At 45.5% G+C, this 24,535-nt stretch overlaps 1 protein-coding gene across 2 annotated transcripts in view; it reads right to left on the reverse strand.

The window, feature by feature from the left end:
• The window catches only part of eda (ectodysplasin A), a 333,535-nt gene that overhangs the window by 32,923 nt on the left and 276,077 nt on the right, over positions 1 to 24,535 (reverse strand). For both annotated transcript variants that reach the window (XM_070882801.1, XM_070882800.1), the window contains exons 4-6: positions 19,294 to 19,473; positions 13,791 to 13,825; positions 4,829 to 4,880 (exon numbers count right to left, since the gene is read on the reverse strand). In XM_070882801.1, coding sequence (XP_070738902.1) covers positions 4,829 to 4,880; positions 13,791 to 13,825; positions 19,294 to 19,473 — 267 coding nt within the window. The remainder of the gene's footprint in view (positions 1 to 4,828; positions 4,881 to 13,790; positions 13,826 to 19,293; positions 19,474 to 24,535) is intronic.

The raw sequence follows: 24,535 nt of genomic DNA on the forward strand, positions 1-24,535 counted from the left end.
TCCTAGAGTCTGAAAACAAATGACTGCTAGATAGTGGATGCATTGGGTGTAATCTACCAAAATTCTCTGGATTCTAGAGCGGTCCCAGCGGACTGGAAAACCCCTATTTGTCACACCCCTATTTAAGAAAGGAGAGGGACAGAAAGCAGGAAACTACAGACCAGTTAGCCTAACATCTGTCGTTGGGAAAATGTTGGAGTCCATTATTAAGGAAGTAGAAGCAGGATGTTTAAAAAATCATAATACAGGCAAGCAGAGTCATCATGTTTTTATGAAAGGGAAATCATGTTTGATAAATTTGCTAGAGTTCTTTGAAGATGTACCGAGCAGGGTGGATAAAGGAGAACTAGTAGATGTGTATTTGGATTTCCAGAAGGCATTTGATAAGGTACTACATAAAAGGTTACTGTACAAGATAAGAGCTCACGGAGTTGGGGGTAATATATCAGCAGGGATATTAGCAAACTACAGAAAACAGAGAGTCAGGATGGATGGGTCATTTTCCAGTTGGCAAACTGTAACTAGTGGGATGCCACAGGGATCAGTGCTGGGGCCTCAACTATTTACAATCTGTACTTGGATGAAGGGACCGAGTGTAATGTTGCCAAATTTATTGATGATACAAAAATAGGTGGGAAAACAAGTTGTGAAGAGGACACAAAGAATCTGCAAAGGGATATAGATAGGCTAAGTGAATGGACAAAAATTTGGCAGATGGAGGAAATGAGGGAAAATGTGAGGTTATCCACTTTGGCAGGAAAAATAAAGAAGCTAATTATTATTTAAATGGAGAGAGATTACAAAATGCTGCAGTACAGAGGGATCTGGGGGTCCTTTTCATGAGACACAAAACGTTAGCATGCAGATACAGCAAGTAATTAGGAAGACAAATGGAATGTTGGCCTTTATTGCAAGGGGGATGGAGTATAAAAGTACGGAAGTCTTGCTACCACACATTGCTACAGGGCATTGGTGAGACCACACCTGGAGTACTGCGTACAGTTTTGTGGCCCGAAATTGCCCGCCGTTGGAAATGGGGCGCAGCTACCCCATTTATCATGTTTTTACCCGCACAGTGGATGCAGTGGCGCCTTGAGCGAAATTCCGCTCTTTGGCTTTTTCAGTGGACTGGAAGTCAGTCATAATGGGGGCACGTATGCAGCTGTGAGCTGAAGTTCGCACTCTAGAGGGCTGGAAGTTGGGGCGGGCAGAGTGTTGTCATCACAGCTCTCCCCTTCACTTAATCGCTTAAGCGTGACCATTTAAGTTCGGTCCACTGGGCCACCAGGGAGGGTTTCGGCCGGGCTAGCAGCCTGGCACCCAAGAGGGGATGCGAGGCTGCCTGTTGACCATCCGGCCAAATCTGGGGCCATAATTGTCAGCCCAACATGGCAGACGGCCACCAAAAAAAAACATGGCAGCAGCAGGTCCTCCCCTTTAATGGGAGCCACGTTGTCATTTTACAAGGACTACAGCCTCACTGCACCGGCAGAAAAAAGCAGCTTTTGGCACTGCACGGCGGGAGCAAGATTTTTCGGTGGAATTTTGCCATCCGGGGGGGGTGGGGGGGCGGGAACATTGGCGGTGTGCGCTCTTATGGCACACTTAGGACGGATTGGCAGCAGCGGAGCAGTGGGGGGGGGGGGGGCGCCGGTCACCGCAGGATCGGAATTTAAAATATGGCAGTTATTATATAAGAAATCGGCAGCCATTGCACTCCGCAGTGTGGCCGCTGATTTCCGGCAGTAACAGGCCTTAAGGGAAGGGGAAATTTCGGCCCCATGGTCACCTTATTTAAGGAGGGATATACTTGCATTGGAGGCAGTTCAGAGAAGGTTCACTAGGTTGATTCCTGAGATGAAGAGGCTGACTTATGAAGAAAGGTTGAGCCGGTTGGGCCTACACTCATTGGAATTTAGAAGAATGAGAGGTGATCTTACTGAAATGTATAAGATTATAACAGGGTAGATGCAGAGAGGATGTTTCCCCTCATGGGGGAATCTAGAACAAGGGGGCATAGTTTCAGAATAAGGAGTCACCTATTTAAAACAGAGATGAGGAGGAATTTATTCTCAGAGGGTTGTGAATCTTTGGCACTCTCTACCTCAGAGAGCTGTGGAAGCTGGGTCATTGAATATATTTAAAGTGGAGATAGGCAGATTGTTGAACAATAAGGGAGTCAAGGGTTATGGGGAGCAGGCAGAGAAGTGGAGTTGAGGCCAAGATCAGATCAGCCATAATCTTATTGAATGGTGGAGGAGGTTCGAGGGGCCTACTCTTGCTCCTATTGCTTATGTCATGTACTTCAAGCCTCCATAAACCTGAAAAGTGTCATCCAGATCCTGAAGGCTCCAGCTTCTAAGATTGGAAATTGAACAGCTGTGAAATGGTAGCTTTTATACCACCTTTGCAGCTGTCAACTATTCACAGCAATGGAGTCATTGAGAACCCGACACACATACCTGACATGATTTCTGGACGCCGGTAACGAAGTAATAACACTTGGAAAAAAACGTTAGGACCTGGTAAAATGTTGCTTAAATATCTTTAAGCAGCTTCTTAATTATCTCAATTGCCTGACCTGCTGCTTAGTGCCCGGGACTGCAAACCGCAGGCAGAGCCGGCACTTGAGAAACTGACAAGGAGGCGGGTTCAGAGCGAACTTCCGCCTCGCTGTCAATCACTGCCATTTTGACAGTAGACTCCGCTCCAAACTCACAGCCGCAGTGTGGGAAGATTCCGACTGTAATGTATTTGCTTTATGGGTTCTTTGCTTAAGAATTCATAGCAACATATTGCTATTAAGAACTAGCTGGTTTATTAACAAAAGTTTAACAATCACACTACGCATTACCAGTTCATCCACTCGGCTCACAACTGCGTACCTCATCATAGATGGCCTACACCCAACTGACTGGGGTTTTATTGAGTTTTGTGACCATCACATGACTGGCTAAGCCACTCACAATGCAACAGCTCTACAACTATTTTGAGTTGTAAACTTTAGTCAAGTGCCTCCTGATTAAAGCGGGGGAGGGGGGGGGCACACTCCAAACACTTTTCAAGTGCCCTTTTTTTTTTTTAAGGGCAATAAAAACACAAATTATACAAGTGACCTCTGGCTAAAAGGTGGGGGGGGGGGGGGCGGGGGCAGGGGAAACACTAAAACCGGCACAATAAACAAATTAAACTTTAGACAAACATCAAATTAAAATTTGGTTGTGAGGTTAATGATGCACTCCAGTCCCTCCGGCGCCCAACTCTTGCGGAAGGCCGCGAGCGTACCGGTGGACACCGCGTGCTCCATCTCCAGGATACCCTGGCTCGGATGTAACTGCGGAAGAGAGGCAGGCAGTCGGGCTGAACGACCCCCTCGGCCGCCCGCTGCCTGGACCGGCTGATGTCCCCCTTGGCCATGCCCAGGCAACAGCTCTACAAATCTGTGAGCATACTCACAGGTGCATACATTACACTGGCCATGAAGTGGGACAACCAAAAGCTTACTTAAAGAGGTGGGTTTGAAGGAGGGTCTTAAAAGAGTTGAGAAGAGGTTGAGTGGTAGAGGGATTTATGGAGGGAGTCAAAGTGATGTACAAAAGGCTAGAATCAGAGGAACAAAGATCTCAGGAAAAGCTGTAGGTTGGAGGAGGTTGCTGAGGTAGGGAGGGGCGAAGCCATGAAGTGATTTAAACATGAGGATGAGAATTTTGAATTGGAGGTATTAAGGGACCATGAGCCAATGTAGGTCAGCAAGGACGAGGTTGAATGGGGTCTGGTGCGGGATAGGATACAGGCTGCAGAGTTTTGGATGAGCTGCTGTTTACAGAGGGCCGCAGATAGAAGGTCGAACAGGAGAACATTGGAATAGTCAAGTCTGGAGGTGACAAATGAAGATTTCGGCAGGAGCTGGGCTGAGGCATCGATAGAAACGGGTGACGTTAGAGGTGAAAGTACGCGGTATTTTTGATGGAGAGTAGATCAGCTTGGGGTCCAATAGCTTGCGAAGGCGAGACAATGGTTGAGGAGAGGGATGGAATTGATGTCAGGAGCATGGAATTTACAGTGGGGGCTGAAGACGATGGCTTCAGTCTTCCCAGTGTTTAACTGGAGGAAAATGCAGCTCATCTACGACTGGATATCAGACAAGTAGTCCGACAACAGAGAGGCAATGGATGGGTCGAGAGAGGTGTTGGAGAGGTACTGCTGGGTTATCAACGTATGTATGGAAACTGACTACATATCTGTGGATGAGGATGGCGTTGCCAAAGGGCACCATTACTGAAAATGCTGTGGATATAATCAGATAGGTAAAAGCAGAACTAAGCGAGGGCAATCCCATTGAGCTGAACCGGTTTGAGACTGCCCAAACAACTTTTCATATTATATCCTTAGAGTAAGCAGAGAGGAGATTTTCAGCCCTATTGGTTTGGTCTTGATTCAGACCCAGCTCCCAGAGACAAAGGAGAGTGCGCTGGAGATTGTGTTAATTTACCACCCAGTCCCCAGTTGATCAGATCTTATAGTTAGGCTTTCCTTCACTACAGCTGGCCAAGTGTCTGTTACAAGGCTCTAATACAACATTGAGGGAGAGTACTACAGAATGTCATCATAAACAGTGACAAGTCTTGAGTGAATTTGTTTGTGTCAGCTGAACGAGACTGTACCATGGAAAAACACTTTCTATATTTTCTATATTATATGCTGGATTACATTGTTTTAAATCATATACCCTGTAATACAGAAAGCTCACTGGTGATGTTTACATGTACAGTGCATCGTCAGTCTTTTCTTAATGTTAATATTTTAATTTCTTGAATTTAAATCTTACCTTGTTTTACTTGAATGACTGAGTCGTGACCCTGAAGGTGGACTACTGCCATCTGCAAGCAACAATTATAATGTTACACTTGGAAAAGCAAACCAGGAAATTCACCAGAAACAATGACTCAAAGTCCTTAAATTGAGGGTCTTACCGACAGCATCACTTCAAAAATAAAATAAAGAGTAAAATTAATAAAAAGGAAAATGCTGAAAATGTACAGCATACTGATTAATACTGTAAAGGTTAACTTGTCTTCTTGAAATTGAAACTGAGCTGCAAACAAACCCAGTGCGTTAACCCAAAGCACCACCCATCATCAGTCAATTCGATCTCTCTGGCAACAAAATACCTATAACATGATAATCTTTCCTTTTAGGTGTTAAACAGCCACTGTACGTTATTAGTATATTGTGTTTTTATTTCACATTTCCAGTTTTCACGCTGTTTCCCTATTCCCAAAATTAAAACATTGGCCTAGAAATTCGGGTCGTTTGCGCCTCCCGTTAGTGCTCCGCAAATGAGTTTGCGACCGGGCGCGGTACCGCTAACGACTCCCGCTAATTCAGCGGTAACCCGTAGTGCCACGCTCTGCTGGCGATGATGACATCATCACCATGCGCAGCACCCGGATCCTAAATTGGCTATCGCCCCCTGAATTTGCGCTGGACGATGACAGCGGCTTGCTGCTTGCGGGGCGATAGTTAAAGGGGAGGCGTAGTGCAGTTCAAAAACAATGCTGCGACTTTTTCCTGCACCCTATTGGCGCTTTGAACGCGGGATCCGTGTCCCGATTGGTCAACCCAGCAATCTGAGTCCCAGGCTGCTGGCACCACACCCCTGCTCCAGGTAGGACCATTTTTATAATGCAGAGTTTGCAGCTTGGGCCCTTCCCTTTAAGTAAGGGAAGAGCCCCTCCTATGCGGCCCAGTGCATAACGCTGTGCCCCGCTCCTGACACATCCGCCCCACTACCATCCCAGAAAGGAAGTGGAGCACTTTATTTTGCGCTCCACTTCCTTTTGACAGCAGTAACCCCAATTTCTCGTGAGAGGCGAGACTTCTGCGCCTGGTGCAAAGTCTCATGCCTCGCGACTGTTACTGCCCCCAAACGGTATCGAATTTTTCCCCCATTATATCTTTATTTTTGTTTGAACACAATGCACACGGGTCAGAAACTCACATCTGATCCTGTATGACTCATGCATTGCCACAGTTACACTAACTGCATGTGGAATGGCTCTGAGGTTTTCCCAACTCCAGCTCCATAAACAGCATGTTATCATTCCAATGTTTGCCAAAATCATCAAGACTGGATCATGGGCAATTAAGGGTTATGAAACTAAGGTGGGTAGATGGAGTTAAGATACAGATTAGCCACGATCTAATTGAATAGCACAACAGGCTTTCAGGGGCTGAATGACCTACTCCTGTTCCTGCCCATAAGTGGTGAGCATCCAGCTGCTGTATAACCACAAAATGGTTAGATCCCTGGATTATGTGGCATCACCACTGCGCTGTTTCATGGTGCATTCTGGTTCAATATGTGCACATTCTTTAAAAGTTGAGCTCCCCCCTCAGTGAGAAAAATAAATCCAATGCAGCTTATATCATTCATTTTATTTCCCTCGTTCCATTTTTTTTCTGAAGGCATCGATTCTTGCTGAAGCATGGTTTGCACTGGTGCCAGAAATTACAGCCAAAACTAATTGTGTCTGCATCTGGTATCCGTACCTTTCATTGGTGGGATAGCAATGAAAAGTGGGAACCTAGGATAAATTTTCCCCCCTTCCCTTTTCAGAGGCACTATGTCCATACCTCAAACTATAGAACCTCTGACCACTACCACTCTTGTAATCTACCTGCCTCTCACCCTCTTAGGTAGACCCTTGCTCCAAAGGTTACTCAAGACCACCCTTCTCTGAGCTGTCGTCACTGCCCACATTATATGCATCTGTTGGACAGTTTCACTAACTCAGAAGTTCCCTGCACTTCCAAGTCCTGTCCCCGTCTGCTGCTCCTGAGGATGATCACACACTTCTCTCTACGCTGTCCGTGTTCTGAACTGTCTAGTACTGCCTGTTGGGTGACCACAGTCTGGAGAGTATGATTTAGAAATATTGATGTTCAGCTGCCTCTAATACCTCACCCAGATAGCTATTCTTCAAGTATGAGTGTAGATAGTGACAGTCAACAAACAGGCAATTCAACTGGAGGGCCAATTTCCACTGAGCCCTCCACGCTCACACACATATGCTTAGCACAGAGTATCAGACCACAGTAGGACTCCAGCCAATTTATTCCTTCTCTAGCTTGAGAGCCTGTGGGTATTTTTAACACTCTAGAAGGGATAGGTTCAGGTCGGGTGGGAAGTAAAAATGTTAATTTCAAACCTGACCCCAATCTGCCCATTGAGGCAGGCGGGCGACCAATCTGCTCTCAGAAGGCGCGCCAATTATAGAACAGAGTCTACCCTAGCATCTTTCTCATCTGCATAACTCACTATCGCGCCCTATGCTGTATTTATCCACTAGATCACCTAGATAACATTAAGATTAGTCTTTCTAAATGGATTACTGAATACAAAAGGTACAATGATGCGAAATGCGCTGGCTGTGTGCCCTCGAAGAATGTGAACCAGGCATGGCACATCAAAAATTTTTCTGTTGGCCTGCTACTGTTCCAGGCTGAATATGGTTCCATTGCATCATGATCAGTGCCAGCTGTGGCTCAGTGGGTAACACATTCGCCTTTGAGTCAGAAGGTTGTGGGTTCAAGTCCCACTCCAGGAACTTGAGCACAAAAATCTAGGCTGACACTCCACTATGGATAATGGATAGGACAGGGCCCAGCAGAGCTTAGCCATGAAAACCCACGCTTCAATAGCCTGCTGACATTTGCTGTCTAGACACACACTGCACTGTCGGAGGTGCCTTCTTTCGGATGAGAAGTTAAACCAAGGCTTGTCTGCTCTCTCAGGTGGATGTAAAAGATCCCATGGTACTATTATGAAGAAGAGCAGGAGAGTTATACCCAGTGTCCTGGCCAATATTTATCAATCAATCAATGTAACAAAAAACCCCAGATTATCTGGTCATTATCACATCGTTGTTTGTGAGAGTTTGCTGTGCGCAAGTTGGCTGCCGAATTTCCCACATTACAACAGTGACTACACTCCAAAAGTACTTCATTGGCTGAAACCACTTTGAGATGTCCAGTGGTTGTGAAAGGCACTATATAAATGCACGTCTTTCTTTCATGATCATCTCTTTACAGAGGCTGAGACCTTGTTATTTATAACTTTTGCTAGTCAGTGCCCATTCTCTGCAATAATTTTCATATTTGGGAGAGTTATATTTCCAGCACTTAACGCTGTGAGAGAAAGACTGCTGTCGATTGAGACCAGAGCTCTCCTTCCTAATCACTTTTACGTGAGCCCTGTTGAAGTGAGTTTGCAATGTTTATGGATAATGGATAGGACAGGGCCCAACAGGGCTTAGCCGTGAAAACCCATGCTTCAATAGCCTGTTGACATTCACTGTCTAGTCACACATTCGAAGAATTTCCGATTGGGCGAGGGGGGTTGTTGGCTATACCTGTGGGTCCATACCTTAGTGTGAATTACTGCTTACAGGAGAGGAGGGGAGAAAACTGCAATTATCTCACCTTATTTGATCTTCCTACGTCATGCTTCATTCGTGACCGAGAATTTAGTGACCTGTAACCAGGCCACAGCTTGCTTCATCTTAATACCACAAATCCACATTTCATAGCTTCATGACAGAACATGCTAGTGCCCCACTGAGCTAAGACACAGTGCCATCTGTTAAATAGGTCATTTGGGCTGGGTGACAAAACATAATTTGAGATATTAATTGATGCGGTTTGATTGGGCTTTAATTGTGTGGGGGGAAGTGGGGGGGGCGGGGGGTAAACCAAAGCTAGGTATAGCAAATTAAAAAATAAGAAAACCTGCTCTGTATTGGACAAATCTCAAATCAAATCAGTAAAAGTAACTCTGAACCCTCATTCTAAATCCCAGAAAACCACCAGACCTTCAGAATAAAAATGGGAAAGGGATGTCACTAGTGGATTAGTACACTATATTTTCACCTCTGTGATATGGGTTTGCATTCAGTTCTCTCTGTGTTGGCTGTAAGGATTCTATTTGAAATTAATTTGGGCTGTCTTATTCCAGCTCCTAGGGGGCATGGGACTACAGCAATAAATGGCAACCTCGCTCGGGGCCGGACAAAGGGTACATAAGAACATAAGAAATAGGAGCAGGAAGAGTAGGCCATTTGGCCCCTCAAGCCTGCTCCGCCATTTAATATCATGGCTGATCTGATCTTGGGCTCAGCTTCACTTCCCTGCCCGCTCCCCATAACCCTTCACTCCTTTATTGCTCAAAAACCTGTTTATCTCCACCTTAAATATATTCAACGACCCAGCCTCCACAGTTGTCTGGGGCAGAGAATTCCACAGATTTACGAACCTCTGAGAAGAAATTCCTCCACATCTCAGTTCTAAATGGGCAACCCCTTATTCTGAAACTATGCCCCCTAGTTCTAGATTCCCCCACAAGGGGAAACATCCTCTTTGCAGTTACCTTGACGAGCCCCCTCAATATCTTACATGTTTCAATAAAATCACCAATGACTATAGGCCCAACCTGCTCAACCTTTCTTCATATGTCAACCCCTTCATCTCAGGAATCAACCAAGTGAACCTTCTCTGAAGTGCCTTCAATGCAAGTATATCCCTCCTTAAATAAAGAGACCAAAATTGTGCACAGCACTCCAGGTGTGGCTTCACCAATACCCTGTACATTGTAGCAGGACTTCTCTGCTTTTATACTCTATCCCCTTCGCAATAAAGGCCAACATTCCATTTGCCTTCCTGATTACTTGCTGTACCTGCATACTAATTTTTTGTGTTTCATGCACAAGGACCCCCAAGTCCTGTACTGCAGCATTTTGTAATTTCTCTCCATTTAAATAATAATTTGCTTTTTTATTTTTCCCGCCAAAGTGGATAATCTCACACTTTCCCACATTATACTCCTTCTGCCAAATGTTTGCCCCTTCATTTAGCCTGTCTATATCCCTTTGCAATTTTTTTGTGTCCTCCTCACAACTTGCTTTCCCATCCATCTTTGTATCATCAGCAAACTTGGCGACATTACACTTGGTCCCTTCATCCAAGTCATTAATATAGTTTGTAAACAGTTGAGGCCCCAGCACCGATCTCTGTGGCACCCCACTAGCTACCGTTTACCAAGCGGAAAATGACCCATTTATCCCGACTCTCTGTTTTCTGTTAGTTAGCCAATCCGCTATCCATGCTAATATGATACCCCCAACCCCGTGAGCTTTAATCTTGCGCAGTAACCTTTTAGGTGGCACCTTATTGAATGCCTTCTGGAAATCCCATTACACCACATCCATTAATTCCCCCTTATCCACCCTGCTCATTACATCCTCAAAGAACTCCAGCAAATTTGTCAAACATGATTTCCCTTTCATAAAACCATGCTGACTCTGCTTGACTGTATTATGCTTTTCCAAATGTGTGGTGGCTGATGTGCAATGGTCACCACACGTTAAAAAAAATCCAAGCACAGGCATCTTCCACCCTTCAAGATTTAGTTCGGATCTGGAATTTTAGGTCCATCATTGAAACACCTGTGAACTTTTTGACGTGGAAGCAAGTCATCCTCGATTCGAGGGACTGCCTATGATTTCCAAATGTCCTGCTACTGCTTCCTTAATAATAGACTCCATCATTTTCCCGACAGATGTTAGGCTAACTGGTCTATAGTTTCCTGCTTTCTGTCTGCCTCCTTTTTTCAATAGGGGTGTTACATTTGCGGTTTTCCAATCTGCTGGGACCTCTCCAGAATCCAGGGAACTTTGATAGATTACAATGCATCCACGTCTTTTAAGACCCTAGGATGTAAGCCATCAGGTCCAGGGGACTTGTTCACCTTTTGTCCCATTATTTTACTGAGTACTTTTTCTTTAGTGAAAGTGATTGTTTTAAGTTCCTCCCTCCCCATGATTATCCATTATTGGGATGTTTTTAGTGTGTTCTACCGTGAAGACCGATACAAAATATTTGTTCAAAGTGTCTGGCATTTCCCTGTTTCCCATTATCAATTTATCAGTCTCATTCTCTAAGGGACCAACGTTTACTTTAGCTGCTCTCTTCCTTGTTATATACCTATAGAAGCTCTTAATGTCTGTTTTTATATTTCTTGCTAGCTTACTCTCATAATCTATCTTCCCTCTCTATTTTTTTTAGTCATCCTTTTCTGGTTTTTAAACATTTCCCAATCCTCTGGCCCCCCACTAATCTTGGCCACTTTGTATGCTATTGTTTTCAATTTGATACCATCCTTTATTTCCTTAGTTAGCCACAGATGATTCTCCCTTCTCTTAAACTCTTTCCTTCTCACTGTAATATATTTTTGTTGAGAGTTATGAAATATCCCCCTTAAATGTCTGCCACTGCTTATCAACCATCTTACACTTTAATCTATTTTCCCAGTCCACTTTATCCAACTCTACCTTCATACCTTTGTAATTGCCTTTATTTAAGATCAGGACACTGGTTTGAAATCCAACTTTCTCACCCTCCAACTGAATTTGAAATTCAACCATACTATGATCACTCATTCCTAGAGGATCCTTTACTCGGAGATTGTTTATTAATCCTGTCTCATTACACAGTTCCAGATCCAGGATAGCCTGCTCCCTGGTTGGTTCCGCAACGTACTGTTCAAGGAAACCATCCTGGATACACTCTATGAACTCTTCCTCAAGGTTACCTTGGCCAATTTGATTTGTTCAATCAATATGAAGATTAAAATCGCCCATGATTATTGCCGTACCTTCTTACAAGCCTCCATTATTTCTTGATTTATACTTCGTATAACAGTGTAGCTACTCTTAGGGAGCCTATAGACTACACCCACCAGTGACTTCTTAATCCACCAAAACTGATTCTACATCTTAATCTTCTGAACCAGTATCATTTCTCACTACTGCACTGATCTCCTTTATTAACAGAGCTACCCCATCTCCTTTTCCTTTTTGGTTATCCTTCCGAATTGTCAAATAGCCCTGAACATTAATTTCCCAGCCTTGGTCACCTTGCAACCACGTCTCTGTAATGGCTATCAGATCATACCCATTTATATCTATTCCGGCCGTCAACTCATCTATCTTGTTACGAATGCTGCGTGCATTCAGATAAAGAGCTTTTAATTTGATCTTTTTACCATTTTTCCCTGCTTTGACCCCACTTTCTGATACACTCTTATTTTTATACATTCTGTCCCTTCCTGTCACACTCTGGTTATCATTTCCCCCCATTGCTACCCTGCTCTATTGACTTCTCCTTTCTCTTTGACTTTTTAAATTTCCGCTCACTTGAACCCTCCCCCCCCACCCCCGACTATTTAGTTTAAAGCCCTCTCTACAGCTCTAGTTATTCGATTTGCCAGGACACTGGCCTCAGCCCGGTTCAAGAGAAACCCGTCCCAACGGAACAGCTCCCTCTTACCCCAGTACTGGCGCCAGTGCCCCATGAATTGAAACCCATTTTCCCACATCAGTCTTTGAGCCACATGTTCATCTCTCTGATCTTATTTACCCTATGCAAATTTGCTCGTGGCTCAAGTAGTAATACAGAGATTATTACCTTTGTGGTTCTGCTTTTTAATTTAGCCTCTAGCTGGTCATACTCCCTCAGCAGAACCTCTTTCTTTGTTCTACCTATGTCATTGGCACCTATGTGGATCATGACAATTGGATCTTCCCCCTCCCATTCCAAGGTCCTGAAATGGAAACAAAAACTCTTCCACTGAAATATATAGAAGATACAACTCTGAAACAGACCATTCGGCCCAACAGGTCCATGCCAGCAGTTGCCTTCCACGCGAGCAAATAGTTCTAAGATCATTTACCCACCTTGTTCCCATCTCCCCTCTTCCTTCATCTACCTAACCAATCCAATAACCTAAGAAATCAAATAGGGAATTCAGAAGAAACTACTTTACCCAGAGAGTGGTGAGAATGTGGAACTCGCTACTATAATGAGTAGTTGAGGAAAATAGTATAGATGCATTTAAAGAGAAGTTAGACAAGCATATGAGGGAGATGGGAATAGAGGGCTATGCTGATAGGATTAGATGAGTAAGGATGGGAGGAGCATACATGCTGCATAGACTGGTTGGGCTGAATGGCCTGTTTTTATGCTGTATATTCCACATAATTCTATGTAATCCAATATTGAATGTTGACATAGTTCCTGCCTCAATCTAACCCTAGAAGTGAATTCCAGAGCCTCACAACTCTGTGTAAAGAAGTTTCTTCCTCCCTCTATTGTATTCTCATTCTAGAACCCTCAACTACTGGAAACACTCTGCTTCTATCTACCCTGTCCTATCCTTTCATAATCTGTCATGTCACTGCATAATCTGTGTTGTTGTAACAAAAAGAGACCTTTTTTTTTCAGCTCTTGCTTCACATTTGTATCTGCATTGTCTTAATAAGTCTGTTTGAACAAATTAACGTAAAGTTCCTGCTGAATTTGATTGATCTGAGGTACAATTGATGGCAGGGACTAATCACATCTGACAATCCAAAACAAACACACGCTTAAATTGGCAGAGAAGTAACCGTAGTAACTGAAAAGGAGTTGTAACTGCAGGTTAAAGTAACTGTAAATGTGCTTGAATGAAACTTTACTGACGAAAAAGCTTGGAACTCAATTTTAGAGCAAGTCTGGAAGTGTCAGCTACTGAGGACTACTAAATTTCTGAAAATGTTTTTTTTTTAAATTGTCTGTAACCAAAACCAAAGGAGCAGAGCTTTATAAATATAAATATCTGAATTTCTCATTACTCTTCTTTAAAAATAGGCTAACTGAATGCGCATGAACAAATTGTGTTGATATTATACACTTACTGGTGTTTGACTGTCTGCAGCTTTGTCTGAAGTTCCTGAAAAAGAAAGTTATTGGCAATGAACAAAATAAGCTTCGAACTGGCAATATATTTTTGAATCATTATATGCAGAATTAGCCATAGTTTGTTGTGAACATGGTTGGAGTAGTCAACAGTATTTCAGGGAGTGGATTTTAACTCTGCCCACCAGGTGGAAACTGGGCTAGTAAGCAGTTTAAATTCACTGGGAGAGTTACCTGCCGATGTCCTGTCCGGATCCCACCATTTCCGATTTTTACCGGCACATCTGGACTGGTCTTTTTTAAATATGCAAAACAGCGTCCAATGATGCCATTGGGCCCCGATTTTTACTCCAGCCTGAGCAGGGGAGTCAATGTGGACTTAGACCACGAGAAAAAAGGCCTGTCAGAAGAGGATCGGAAACAGAAGAAACTATTCAAGATGATTACAAAAAAAACTTGCCTTTGAGAGACCAAAACGAGCAGGAGCATTCCTCTGTGGCCTCACAACAAAGTTTTAGAGCCACCCCGCCCCCTTCCCTACTGCGAAACACCTCTGGAGTTCCCGTTCCCACATACAGCAGTGTGTCAACCGTGGCTTAGTTGGTAGCACTCTCGCCTCTTGAGTTAGAAGGCTATGGGTTCAAGTTCCACTCCAGAGACGCGAGCACAAAAATCTAGGCTGACACTCCAGTGCAGTGCTGAGGGAGTGCTGCACTGTCGGATGGGCTGTCTTTTGGATCGGACGTTAAACCGTTCAGGTGGACGTAAAAGATCCCATGGCATTATTTCGAAGAAGAGCAAGGGAGTTATCCCTGGTGTCCTGGTCAATCAACATCACTAAAACAGATTATCTGGTCATTATAATCCTGTTTGTGGGAGCTTACTTGTGCGCAAATTGGCTGCTGCGTTTCACATTACAACAGTGACTACACTTCAAAAGTACTGACTACACTTCAAAAGTACTTCATTGGCTGTAAAGCACTTTGGGACGTCCGGTGGTCGTAAAAGTGCCAGTAGGTGGGCCAAGAGTCTTCCAATTTTCCACAGGCTGGCAGCTGCTCTTCATGGGCCCAAGTGTGCCCCCAGGGTTAGAACAGCGCATCTCTGTTTGGTGCGCCGACTTTTTAGAACAGAAACGGTGCCTATTATTTACCTTGGTATTCTCCCCTCTGTCCGGTCTATCCAGGCCCTTGGCTCAGCGCAGCAGAACGTGTGGGGGGGCGGAGCCAAGTTCCGGCGCTGAAAACAGTGCCGGGACCTCTGCACATGCGCGCTAGAATGTGCGTGCATGTGCAGTAGCTCCAGGCCCCTGAAGCTGAGTGGGAGGGGCCCGAAGCACGCCACTCCTAGCCCTGGCCAAATGGGCTCACCGGGACGGCGAAGATCGGACTTGGGGCCCCCCTCCCTCCCGTTCAGCTCCCGCTCCCCCCCACCTCCCTCCCTCCCTCCTGTTCAGCTCCCGCGCCCCCCCCCTTCCGTTCAGCCGTTCCCTCTCCCTCCCCCACTCCCCATCCCCCCCTCCTCTTCGCTCCCCTCACCTCCTCTCTTCCCCTCCTCTCCTCCCCTCCCCCTCTCTCCCCCCCATCACCCCCTCTCCCCCCCACCCCTCGCTATCAGAAACAGAGAGAGACACTGACAGAGAGACACTGATAGAGACAGAGACTGGGGGGCCGTTCCAGCTCGCTGTTGCAGGGCCCCCGGTGCTGCAGTCGGTGAGTAGAAACTTAATTTTTTATTTATTGATTGATTTTTTTTTTTTATTTTTTATTTATTAATTTTTTTTGATTGATTTATTGGTTGATTTATTGATTTATTTATCATTTATTATTGATGATGGCTCTTTATGTAAAAGTGAAGTGTTTAATATTTGTGAATCCCCCTTCCCCCACCCCCATCTCTCGTTCCCTACGTCTGATTTATAAGTGTAGGCAAGGTTTTTTTGAGCGTACAAAAATCTACACTTACTCCATTCTAAGTTAGTTTGGAGTAAATTTTCGCTGCCTAAACTTGCAAAACAGGCGTAAGTGGCTGAACACGCCCCCCTTTGAAAAAAAAAATCTGTTCTAAAATGGAACTATTCCAACTCACTAGAACTGAAGCAAACTAAATGCCGAGAATTACAATTTCTAAGATGCTCCATCCTAAACTAGTTGCTCCAAAAAAATAGGAGCAACTCAGGCAGAAACTTGAGCCCCTTGTTCTGGCAGCCAGCATCACATTAACGAGACCAGTCGGTTAAAATCGCACTGGCCTCACTCAGCTGAAAATTTCTAGCTGAAAGCCTCCTTTATGCCTTGATGGCCATTTCACAGCGGTTTAACAGGCATGAATGAAAACCTTATGAAATAACACTGCCAACTTTAAATGAAAAAGATATTGATTAAATAGCAATCACTTCCAGTTATTACAACTATAATAAAATGTTAAGTCTTGCTTTCAATTGAGACACTTTTAGATCCCATGTTCCTCATTAAACCTGGCAAGTGGTTTGCCAGGGATCTCACAACTCTTTTTGGGGGGAGAACAAAATAAACATTAGATCAAGTGCATCCCCCCCCCCCCCCCCCACGATCTGGGGGATACTCCAGACACTTTTAACTGCCCTCTTTTTTCATTTTTTTCCTGTTTTTTGGGGGGGGTTTTTTGAACCAGGGATCTCACAACATGAGAGAAGCCTCTCCAGTTGGCTTCTGAATCTGACGGAAACCATGACAAGCCAAGTTTAGTTTCATGGACACCATACTTTACAACCTACTACTGGTTAGGCCTCAGCTGGAGTATTGTGTTCAATTCTGGGCACCACAGTTTAGGAATGATGATCCCTGGACATAATGCATAGAATGTTAACAGCACTGAAGAAGACCTTGCAGCCCATTGAGCCCGTGCCAGTTCTCTGCAGAAGAATGGCACCAGGGATAGGGGACGTCAGTTATGTGGAGAGACTGGAGAAGTTGGTGTTGTTCTCCTTAGAGCAGAGAAGGTTAAGAGAGGAGATTTGATGGAAGTGTTCCAAGATCATGATCGGTTTTGATAAGAGTATATAAGGAGAATCTGTTTCTTGTGGCAGAAGGGTCAGTAACCAGAGGACACAGATTTAAAGCGATAGGCAAAAGAAGTAAAGGTGACATGAGGACTTCTTTAACGCAGCGAGTTTTTGTGATCCGGAATGCACTGCCTGAAAGGGTGGTGGAAGCAGCTTCAATAGTAACTCTCAAAAGGGAATTGGATAAATACTTGAAAGGAATGTAAAGAAATTCCTTAATTTTGTCGAAATGTATTCCCTTGAGATGCATTCTGAAATCTAACCTTAACCATGCGACTATAAATGACCTGAATTACCAAGCTCCCCATCGGCCCCAAAATGAACTAGACCTAATTTCATTGGCCTCATCCAGAATCTACAATCTTGCCTTGAATTGGTGTCACTGCTAGTAACAAACTGCCAGCCAGACTCACAATCAGAATCCCCACCACTTCTGCTGATTGAGCCAGCCCTGCTACATCACCTGGTGCTTTAAGAAAAGAATCAATTCAATACAAAAAAGGCATCTAGCTCTCCTGAAGATTTATTGGGTAAAAGCACTACCAGGTACTTAGCCACACAGAACAGCAAGGATCCAGGGCCTATGCTGAATGAGCTAATTTCAGACAGTGGAATAGGGGGTCCTCCAATTAACCCCAATGCTGGGGCAAGGAAGAGAAATAATCAGCCAGTGCTAAATAATATGAGTGTTTAGATGACAGGTGAGGACAATGGACGACTGTGATGCCTCCAATGGTAAAAGAGTCTGCCTACATTATCTCGGTTCACACACCATTGGGCCGAAATTTCCCCCTTCTTTGAGGCCCGTTACTGCCTCTAAGAGGTGGTAATGGAGCGGTAAGTCCTTTCCGACCGGAGGTAGGTGGATGGTCCGATCCATGCGGAATTGCTCCTGGGCTGGGGGTGGCAGAAACAGGTTTGCCGGGTATGCGGCAACCCTTTCCGTGCGAGGGAAATTGCTCCGCGGGTGCCCCCAACAGCTTCTCCCAGCGGAAAGCTGCCAGTGGCTGGGCGGTGCGTCCACCCTTAAAGGGATGGGCGCACTGTCGCGACCCCCATTTTACTTTAATTGTCGGCCGACTCTGCAGTCGGTCCAACAATGGTGGCCACGGGTTCGGCCGGGCCGCCAACAGACAGGCCGGCACCCCCTCTTGTCTACCAGGCCGCTGGCCCGGTTGAAACCCTCCCTAGTGGGCCAGTGGGCTCGACGTAGGCCTCGCAGCTTCCCTCCCCTTTAAGTGAAGGGGAAGGACGTTGACACCCGTCAGCGCGACGCGGATGTAGTGAGGCGCTGATGACACCGCCTGCCTTCCGCCCCCTATGATTTTTTTTTTTTAAAGAAAAGAGGCCAATTTCCCTCTATTCTCCGTCCCATCGATTCAGGCGGTAATTCATTACATAATTTGAATTATCCGCCCCAATCGGGGCAGAGGGCAATCTCGGCCCCCATGAATGTTTTAAGGAAGGTGGTGAATGCTGCTCCTTTGTCAACTTTCCCTATCTGCTTCTCAAGTTTCTACTTCATACCTCCCCAATGGCACACCTCATTTCCAAGCATGTAGGCAATCAAATGAACCCACATCCTACAGCATGTTGGCACATCAATGCAGTGTGGCACTGCATTTAACTGAAACTATTAGTGAGACATTATTGATTTATTCACTAATTTGAACAGCTCAACGAGTTCCTAATCTCAGCCAGACCATTAACACTGCTGCTAAAGTGGCAGAAAGACAGATGGAGAATGAAAATCAAAAGTGACTCAACTCAAGCTAATTCAGACAAAGCATCATTGATCAAAGCCTGCCTCTATTTGGGAAGAGTTCATATTGAGTGAGAGAACTAAAGGACTGCAAATTCTCATATCAATTATTCAACATAGATTTGAGAAGTCACAACGCAGATCAGATCAAACATCTCCAGATGATCAGCTACTCAGAATTGAATTTAACTGAGGGAGAAGTCTGGGGAAGCACTTCCTGCTCAATATATTCTCCTCACTTTTAAGAAATATGGCCGCATGTATACTTATTACCTGTCCAATTATTATCTTTCCGCACAGCTTTTTGGAGACATGTATCCTACCTCAGACTCTTTGGGGCACACAGTCCTTCCATGTATCTTATGTCAAGAAGTAACCGAGGGGGAAATGAAGATATAAACCTTGCAGCTGCTATTTACAATATATGCGATAATACTTTTTTCTCTGGCACACATTAGGGAGGTGGAGAAAAGTGGGCGGGGGGGGCGCGGTGGGAGTTCTTGGAACAGAGCGCTAAGACTTTCCTACCCCTTTAACAACTTAAAAAAATATATACTCAGAAATTGAGTGAAGTGCTACTTTGGTTCGGTTGCCAGTAAATTATACAAACTACTGAACTGCTCACATGCCATCCGACACAATGATGGACCGTAAATTATCACTCAGCCCTCAGGTTGCCCAACTAATACTCCTTTACCTGGTGGTCCTGGTGGCCCTGGAGGTCCCGGCTGGCCAGGTGGACCTGGCGGTCCAGGTACTGCCATCACTGCTGTTCCTGGTATACCAGGGATTCCTGGGATTCCTGGAGGGCCTTGGGGTCCTGGTGGGCCTGGAGGGCCCTGGGGACCTTGCGGACCAGGGGGGCCCATTTTTTTGCCTGTAAGGTAAATCGAGCAGAGAGTTAAATCGAAGACCAAAAACATTGAAGAGGTGGGGGTGTTGGCAGGGAGGACTAGCAAATAGGTTTAAAGTTACTGACTTGAATTAGAAAAGCATCAATGGGATCTAGATTCGCAGAAAAACGCTATGGAGTTGACAAAAGGTTCATTTTTACACTAAATGCTTCAAATCAAACAGAGAAACACCTCACAAGATATTTGGCAAAGCTATTGAGAAGCTGTTAGAGCCTCATAGTTCTACAAATACATCAGAGATAAAGATCCCTTTGGAGATTACTTCTTTATTATTTTGGCAAGCTGATGGAAGGCGGTGCCCAGATTTATTTCTTCTGGCCTTGGGCCAGAGGTGCCATTAAGCAAACTTCGATTGAAATGGAACCAATGTTACACACTGATGGCCCCCTGCCTATACCTCCCACGAGTGAACACCTTGTATCAATCTCGGGAGGATTTTAGTGACACAAGTTCTTTACCAACGTAGATATTCCAACAACACAGAAATTAAAGGTGCAGGCATCACAAAGTATGTTCCCATTTGTAAGACCGTTTGAATTTACTGCTGTGATTGGTCATGCCGGCAGAAGTCCCCATAGGAAAAGCGATGGTGAAAAAATTTAATAAAATTTAAAAATCAAGAACAAAACTGGCATTAACAGAGCCCCATCCAAGAGAATTGCTGGTTTGTCTTCTCTTATAGAAATAAGGAATGGATTGGTCGCAAGAAATGAGGAGCAATTAAATTAAATAGTGGACACCACTCAGTCTTAATCCAATATGGTTGTATGAGTGGAACGGATTGCACGACTGTCATTAATAGTTGTGATTTCAGGTACCCAAGTTTTATAAGTACCCTAAGCACCTACATTTGAGTTTAGGGAAGAAGAATAGCAGCTGTCTGAAACTTGGTTGATGTAATGCAGCTTTATCATACCGCTTTAGAGGCCACGGTCATTTCATATACATTCATGATTTCCAAAAATATGCATTTTAACGCACCCCTGCATGAAACAGCTTGTAAGTGTAATGCACGTCCTCCCCATTCTTCTTACCTCATTCACTATCCCATCCCCAACAGAGGTTGAATCAAGCCAAAAGAAAAATTAGCATCTAGTTTGATCCAGAAGTAAGGCTATGAGTGTCATGTATTCAACGATCATTGTAACCCATGTATAAGCTGACCTAAGTTGTACATCTTGAGAACATTGACCACAAGGGGGTGAACTTGTGAGAGATACTCCTAACCTGGACTTTCAGGTATAAAAGGGGAAGCTCCACCCACCTTCATCACTCGAGGTCTTGGTAATAAAGGTAACTGGTCACAGAGTGACCTTTTCTCAAGTATGGGTCTCGTGTGCATTTATACTGCATGGTAAGGACATATCAATGAGTACCAAGCCCGATACCCGACCCAACATTAAGACTGCTAACGTCGACCTCAATCACATCACTCACTTCTGTCCCTACATAATCCTATTCAAAATCCTTACCCATGTCTTTGCCACTTCTAAGCTTGATTTCTCCATCAACCTCTTTGCTGGTCTCCTTTAACCAACTCATAAACTCTAACGCATCCAAAATTCTACTGCCCATATCCTGACCTGCACTATGTCCCATTTACCCATCACTCCCTGTCCTCACTGTCTGCATTGGCATTCACAGCTTCACTCATTTTGCCTCTGCAACAGTCTTATGTCCTCTCCTGGGCCCTTTGGCCCCCTAAGTCTTCCCTTTTGTGTATTCCCTCTTCCCTTCAACCCGCTGTCATGTATTCAACCAGCATTGTAACCCATGTATAATCTGACCTAAATTGTACACTGTCAGAACAATGACCACTAGGTGGTGAACTTGTGGGAGACACTCCTAACCTAGACCTTCAGATATAAAAGGGGAAGCTCCACCCACTTCCATCACTTGAGTGCTATGGAATAAAGGACAGGACACAGACTGACCTTCTCTCAAGCATGGGCCTCGTGTGCATTTATACTGTATAGTAAGGATGTATCAATGGCAACGAGAAACTGGGATTTAAACCACGCGAGCATGGCCACAAGCAGAACAGACGAGAGGTACTGTGTTAAGGAATGGTTGGGACAGAGATTCAATATTGTTAAAGCAGCACACAGTTCTCCAGGCAGACAAGGGCAATCTGGCATGCCCCAACATGTAGTCGAACCCAGAGGGGGAGTTCAACAGAGACAATGGCAAGCTGAACGGATTCATGCCATTGCAAGGGACAATGCGGCCAGTAATGGGGCCATCAACACCTGTTAATGGCGCACTCAAGGCCAATAACAGGGGCAGTCAGGAACGATCAACTGGCAAGGGACCTTTTGTTTCAAACAGCAGCTCATGCTGGAGGCGTGGAGGCAAACACTCAGCCGGAGTTTGCAGAGATGAGCAAAATACCTGCAGAAATTGCAGAAATGAACGCTGGGGGAAATCGCTGGAAGCTGAAGTTCAGCGAGTTCATGTGGAGCACGTATACAGTTCATACACCAGGACGCCACTGATAATGATGAAAGTGATCCTCAATGGCATCCCAGTATCAATGGAGCTAGACACGGGGTCCAGCCAGTCCCTGATGGGTATCAAACAGTTTGAAAAGTTGTGGGCGTCCAAGGCCAGGAGGCAAAAATTATCGCCGATTGACACACAGCTACGGACATACACAAAGGAGATCATTCCGGTGCTAGGCAGCGCCACGGTAGTCATGACCCACAAAGATTCGGAGAACAGGTTGCCACTCTGGGTTGTCCCGGGGGACGGTCCCGCACTACTGGGGAGGAGTTGGTTTGCTGTCATGAACTGGAAATGGGGCGATGTCAATGCAATTTCCTCTGTGGAGTGAGTATCATGCTCACAGATCCTGGACAAATTTGACTCATTATTTCAACCCGGCATTGGCACTTTCATGGGGGCCAAGGTAGTGATTCACATAATCCCGGACACCAGGCCAGTACACCACAAGGCCAGAGCGGTGGTGTACGTGATGCGGGAAAAGATAGGTGGTGAATTGGACCGCCTGCTGAGGGAAGGCATCAAGTCGAATTCAGTGACTGGGCGAGCCTGATTGTGCCGGTGCTCAAGGCGGATGGGTCGGTCAGGATATGTGGTGATTACAAGTCACTCCAAGACCAGTACCCGCTACCGAGAGCGGAGGATCTCTTTGCGATGCTATCCAGTAGCAAACTTTTTTCAAAATTGGACCTGACCTCAGCTTACATGACCCAGGAGCTGGCTAGTGAGTGGAAGAAGCTGGCCACCATTACGACACACAATTGGGTTGTTTGAGTACAACAGATGTCCGTTCGGGATTCACTCAGCAGCCGCGATCTTCCAACGAAATATGGAAAGCCTCCTCAAGTCGATTCCAGGGACGGTGGTTTTTCAGGACGACATCCACATCACGGGTTACGATACTGAAGAACACCTCCACAACCTGGAGGAGGCGCTACGCAGACTGGACCGGGTAGGGCTGCGACTGAAAAAGGCGAAGTGTGTCTTCCTAGCTCCAGAGGTAGAATTCCTGGGGATGAGGGTAGCAGCAGACGGGATCAGCCCTACTGCGTCCAAGACGGAAGCAATCCAGAGAGCACCCAGACCCCGTAACACGACGGAGCTGCGTTCATTCCTGGGGCTCCTGAACTATTTTGGTAACTTTCTTCCCAAATTGAGCACGCTGCAATAGCCACTACACGTGCTCCTACGCAAAGGTCGCGAGTGGGTCTGGGGGGACAGCCAGGAAAGGGCTTTTAATAGAGCACGCAATTTGTTATGTTCCAACAATCTGTTAACGCTATATGACCCATGTAAGAAACTTGTGTTAACATGCGATGCGTCGTCCTATTGTGTCAGGTGTGTGTTGCAGCATGTCAATGCCAAGGGTCATTTACAGCTGGTAGCTTATGCCTCCAGAAGTCTGTTCCAGGCAGAAAGGGGCTACGGGATGGTAGAAAAGGAGGCGCTCATGTGTATATGCGGTAAAGAAAATGCACCAGTACCTGTTTGGCAGGAAATTTGAGCTGGAGACAGATCACAAACCCCTAACGTCCCTTTTGGCTGACAACAAGGCCATAAATGCAAACGCATCGGCCCGCATACAGAGGTGGGCACTCACGTTAGCCGCCTATGACTACACAATTCGGCACAGACCGGGCACTGAAGACTGCGCCGATGCACTCAGCAGGCTCCCACTAGCCACCAGTGAGGGGGCTACCGAGCATACTGCTTAGATGGTCATGGCTGTTGAAGCTTTCGGAAGCGAAGGCTCACCCGTGACAGCCCGTCAGATTAAAGTCTGGACAAATAGAGACCCGCTATTGTCTCTAGTCAAGAAAAGTGACCTGAATGGGGACTGGGCAGCCACGTATAGGGCATGCCCTGAGAAATTTAAACCATTTCACAGGCGCAAGGATGAACTCTCGATTCAGGCCGATTGCCTACTGTGGGGAAACCGCGTAGTCATGCCCCAGATGGGCAGAGAGGTGTTCATTAGAGAACTCCACAATGAGCACCCGGGCATTGTCACGATGAAGGCAATTGCCAGGTCACATGTTTGGTGGCCAGGGATAGACGCAGATCTGGAACTTTGTGTTCGCAGGTGCAACACGTGTGCCCAGCTGGGCAATGCGCCCAGGGAAGCCCCCCTTAGCCCCTGGCCATGGCCCGCTAAGCATTGGTCACGCATCTGTGTGGACTACGCAGGTCCTTTCATGGGAAAAATATTTTTGGTTGTAGTAGACGCCTACTCCAACTGGATCGTGTGTGACATTTTAAATTCAAGCATATCCTCTGCCACGGTAGAATGTCTACGGGCAATGTTCGCTGCCCACGGTCATCTTGGTCAGCGACAATGGCCCATGCTTCACAAGCACTGAATTCCAGGACTTCATGTCAGACAATGGAATTAACCATGTTAGAACGGCACCGTTCAAGCCGGCCTCAAACGGCCAGGCAGAACAAACAGTGCAGATAATCAAACAGGGGATGCTCAGAATCCAAGGGGGTTCCCTACAATGCCGCTTATCACGCCTCCTGTTG

This window comes from Pristiophorus japonicus, chromosome 6 (assembly GCF_044704955.1).
Source record: "Pristiophorus japonicus isolate sPriJap1 chromosome 6, sPriJap1.hap1, whole genome shotgun sequence".
NCBI classification, from domain to species: domain Eukaryota; kingdom Metazoa; phylum Chordata; class Chondrichthyes; family Pristiophoridae; genus Pristiophorus; species Pristiophorus japonicus.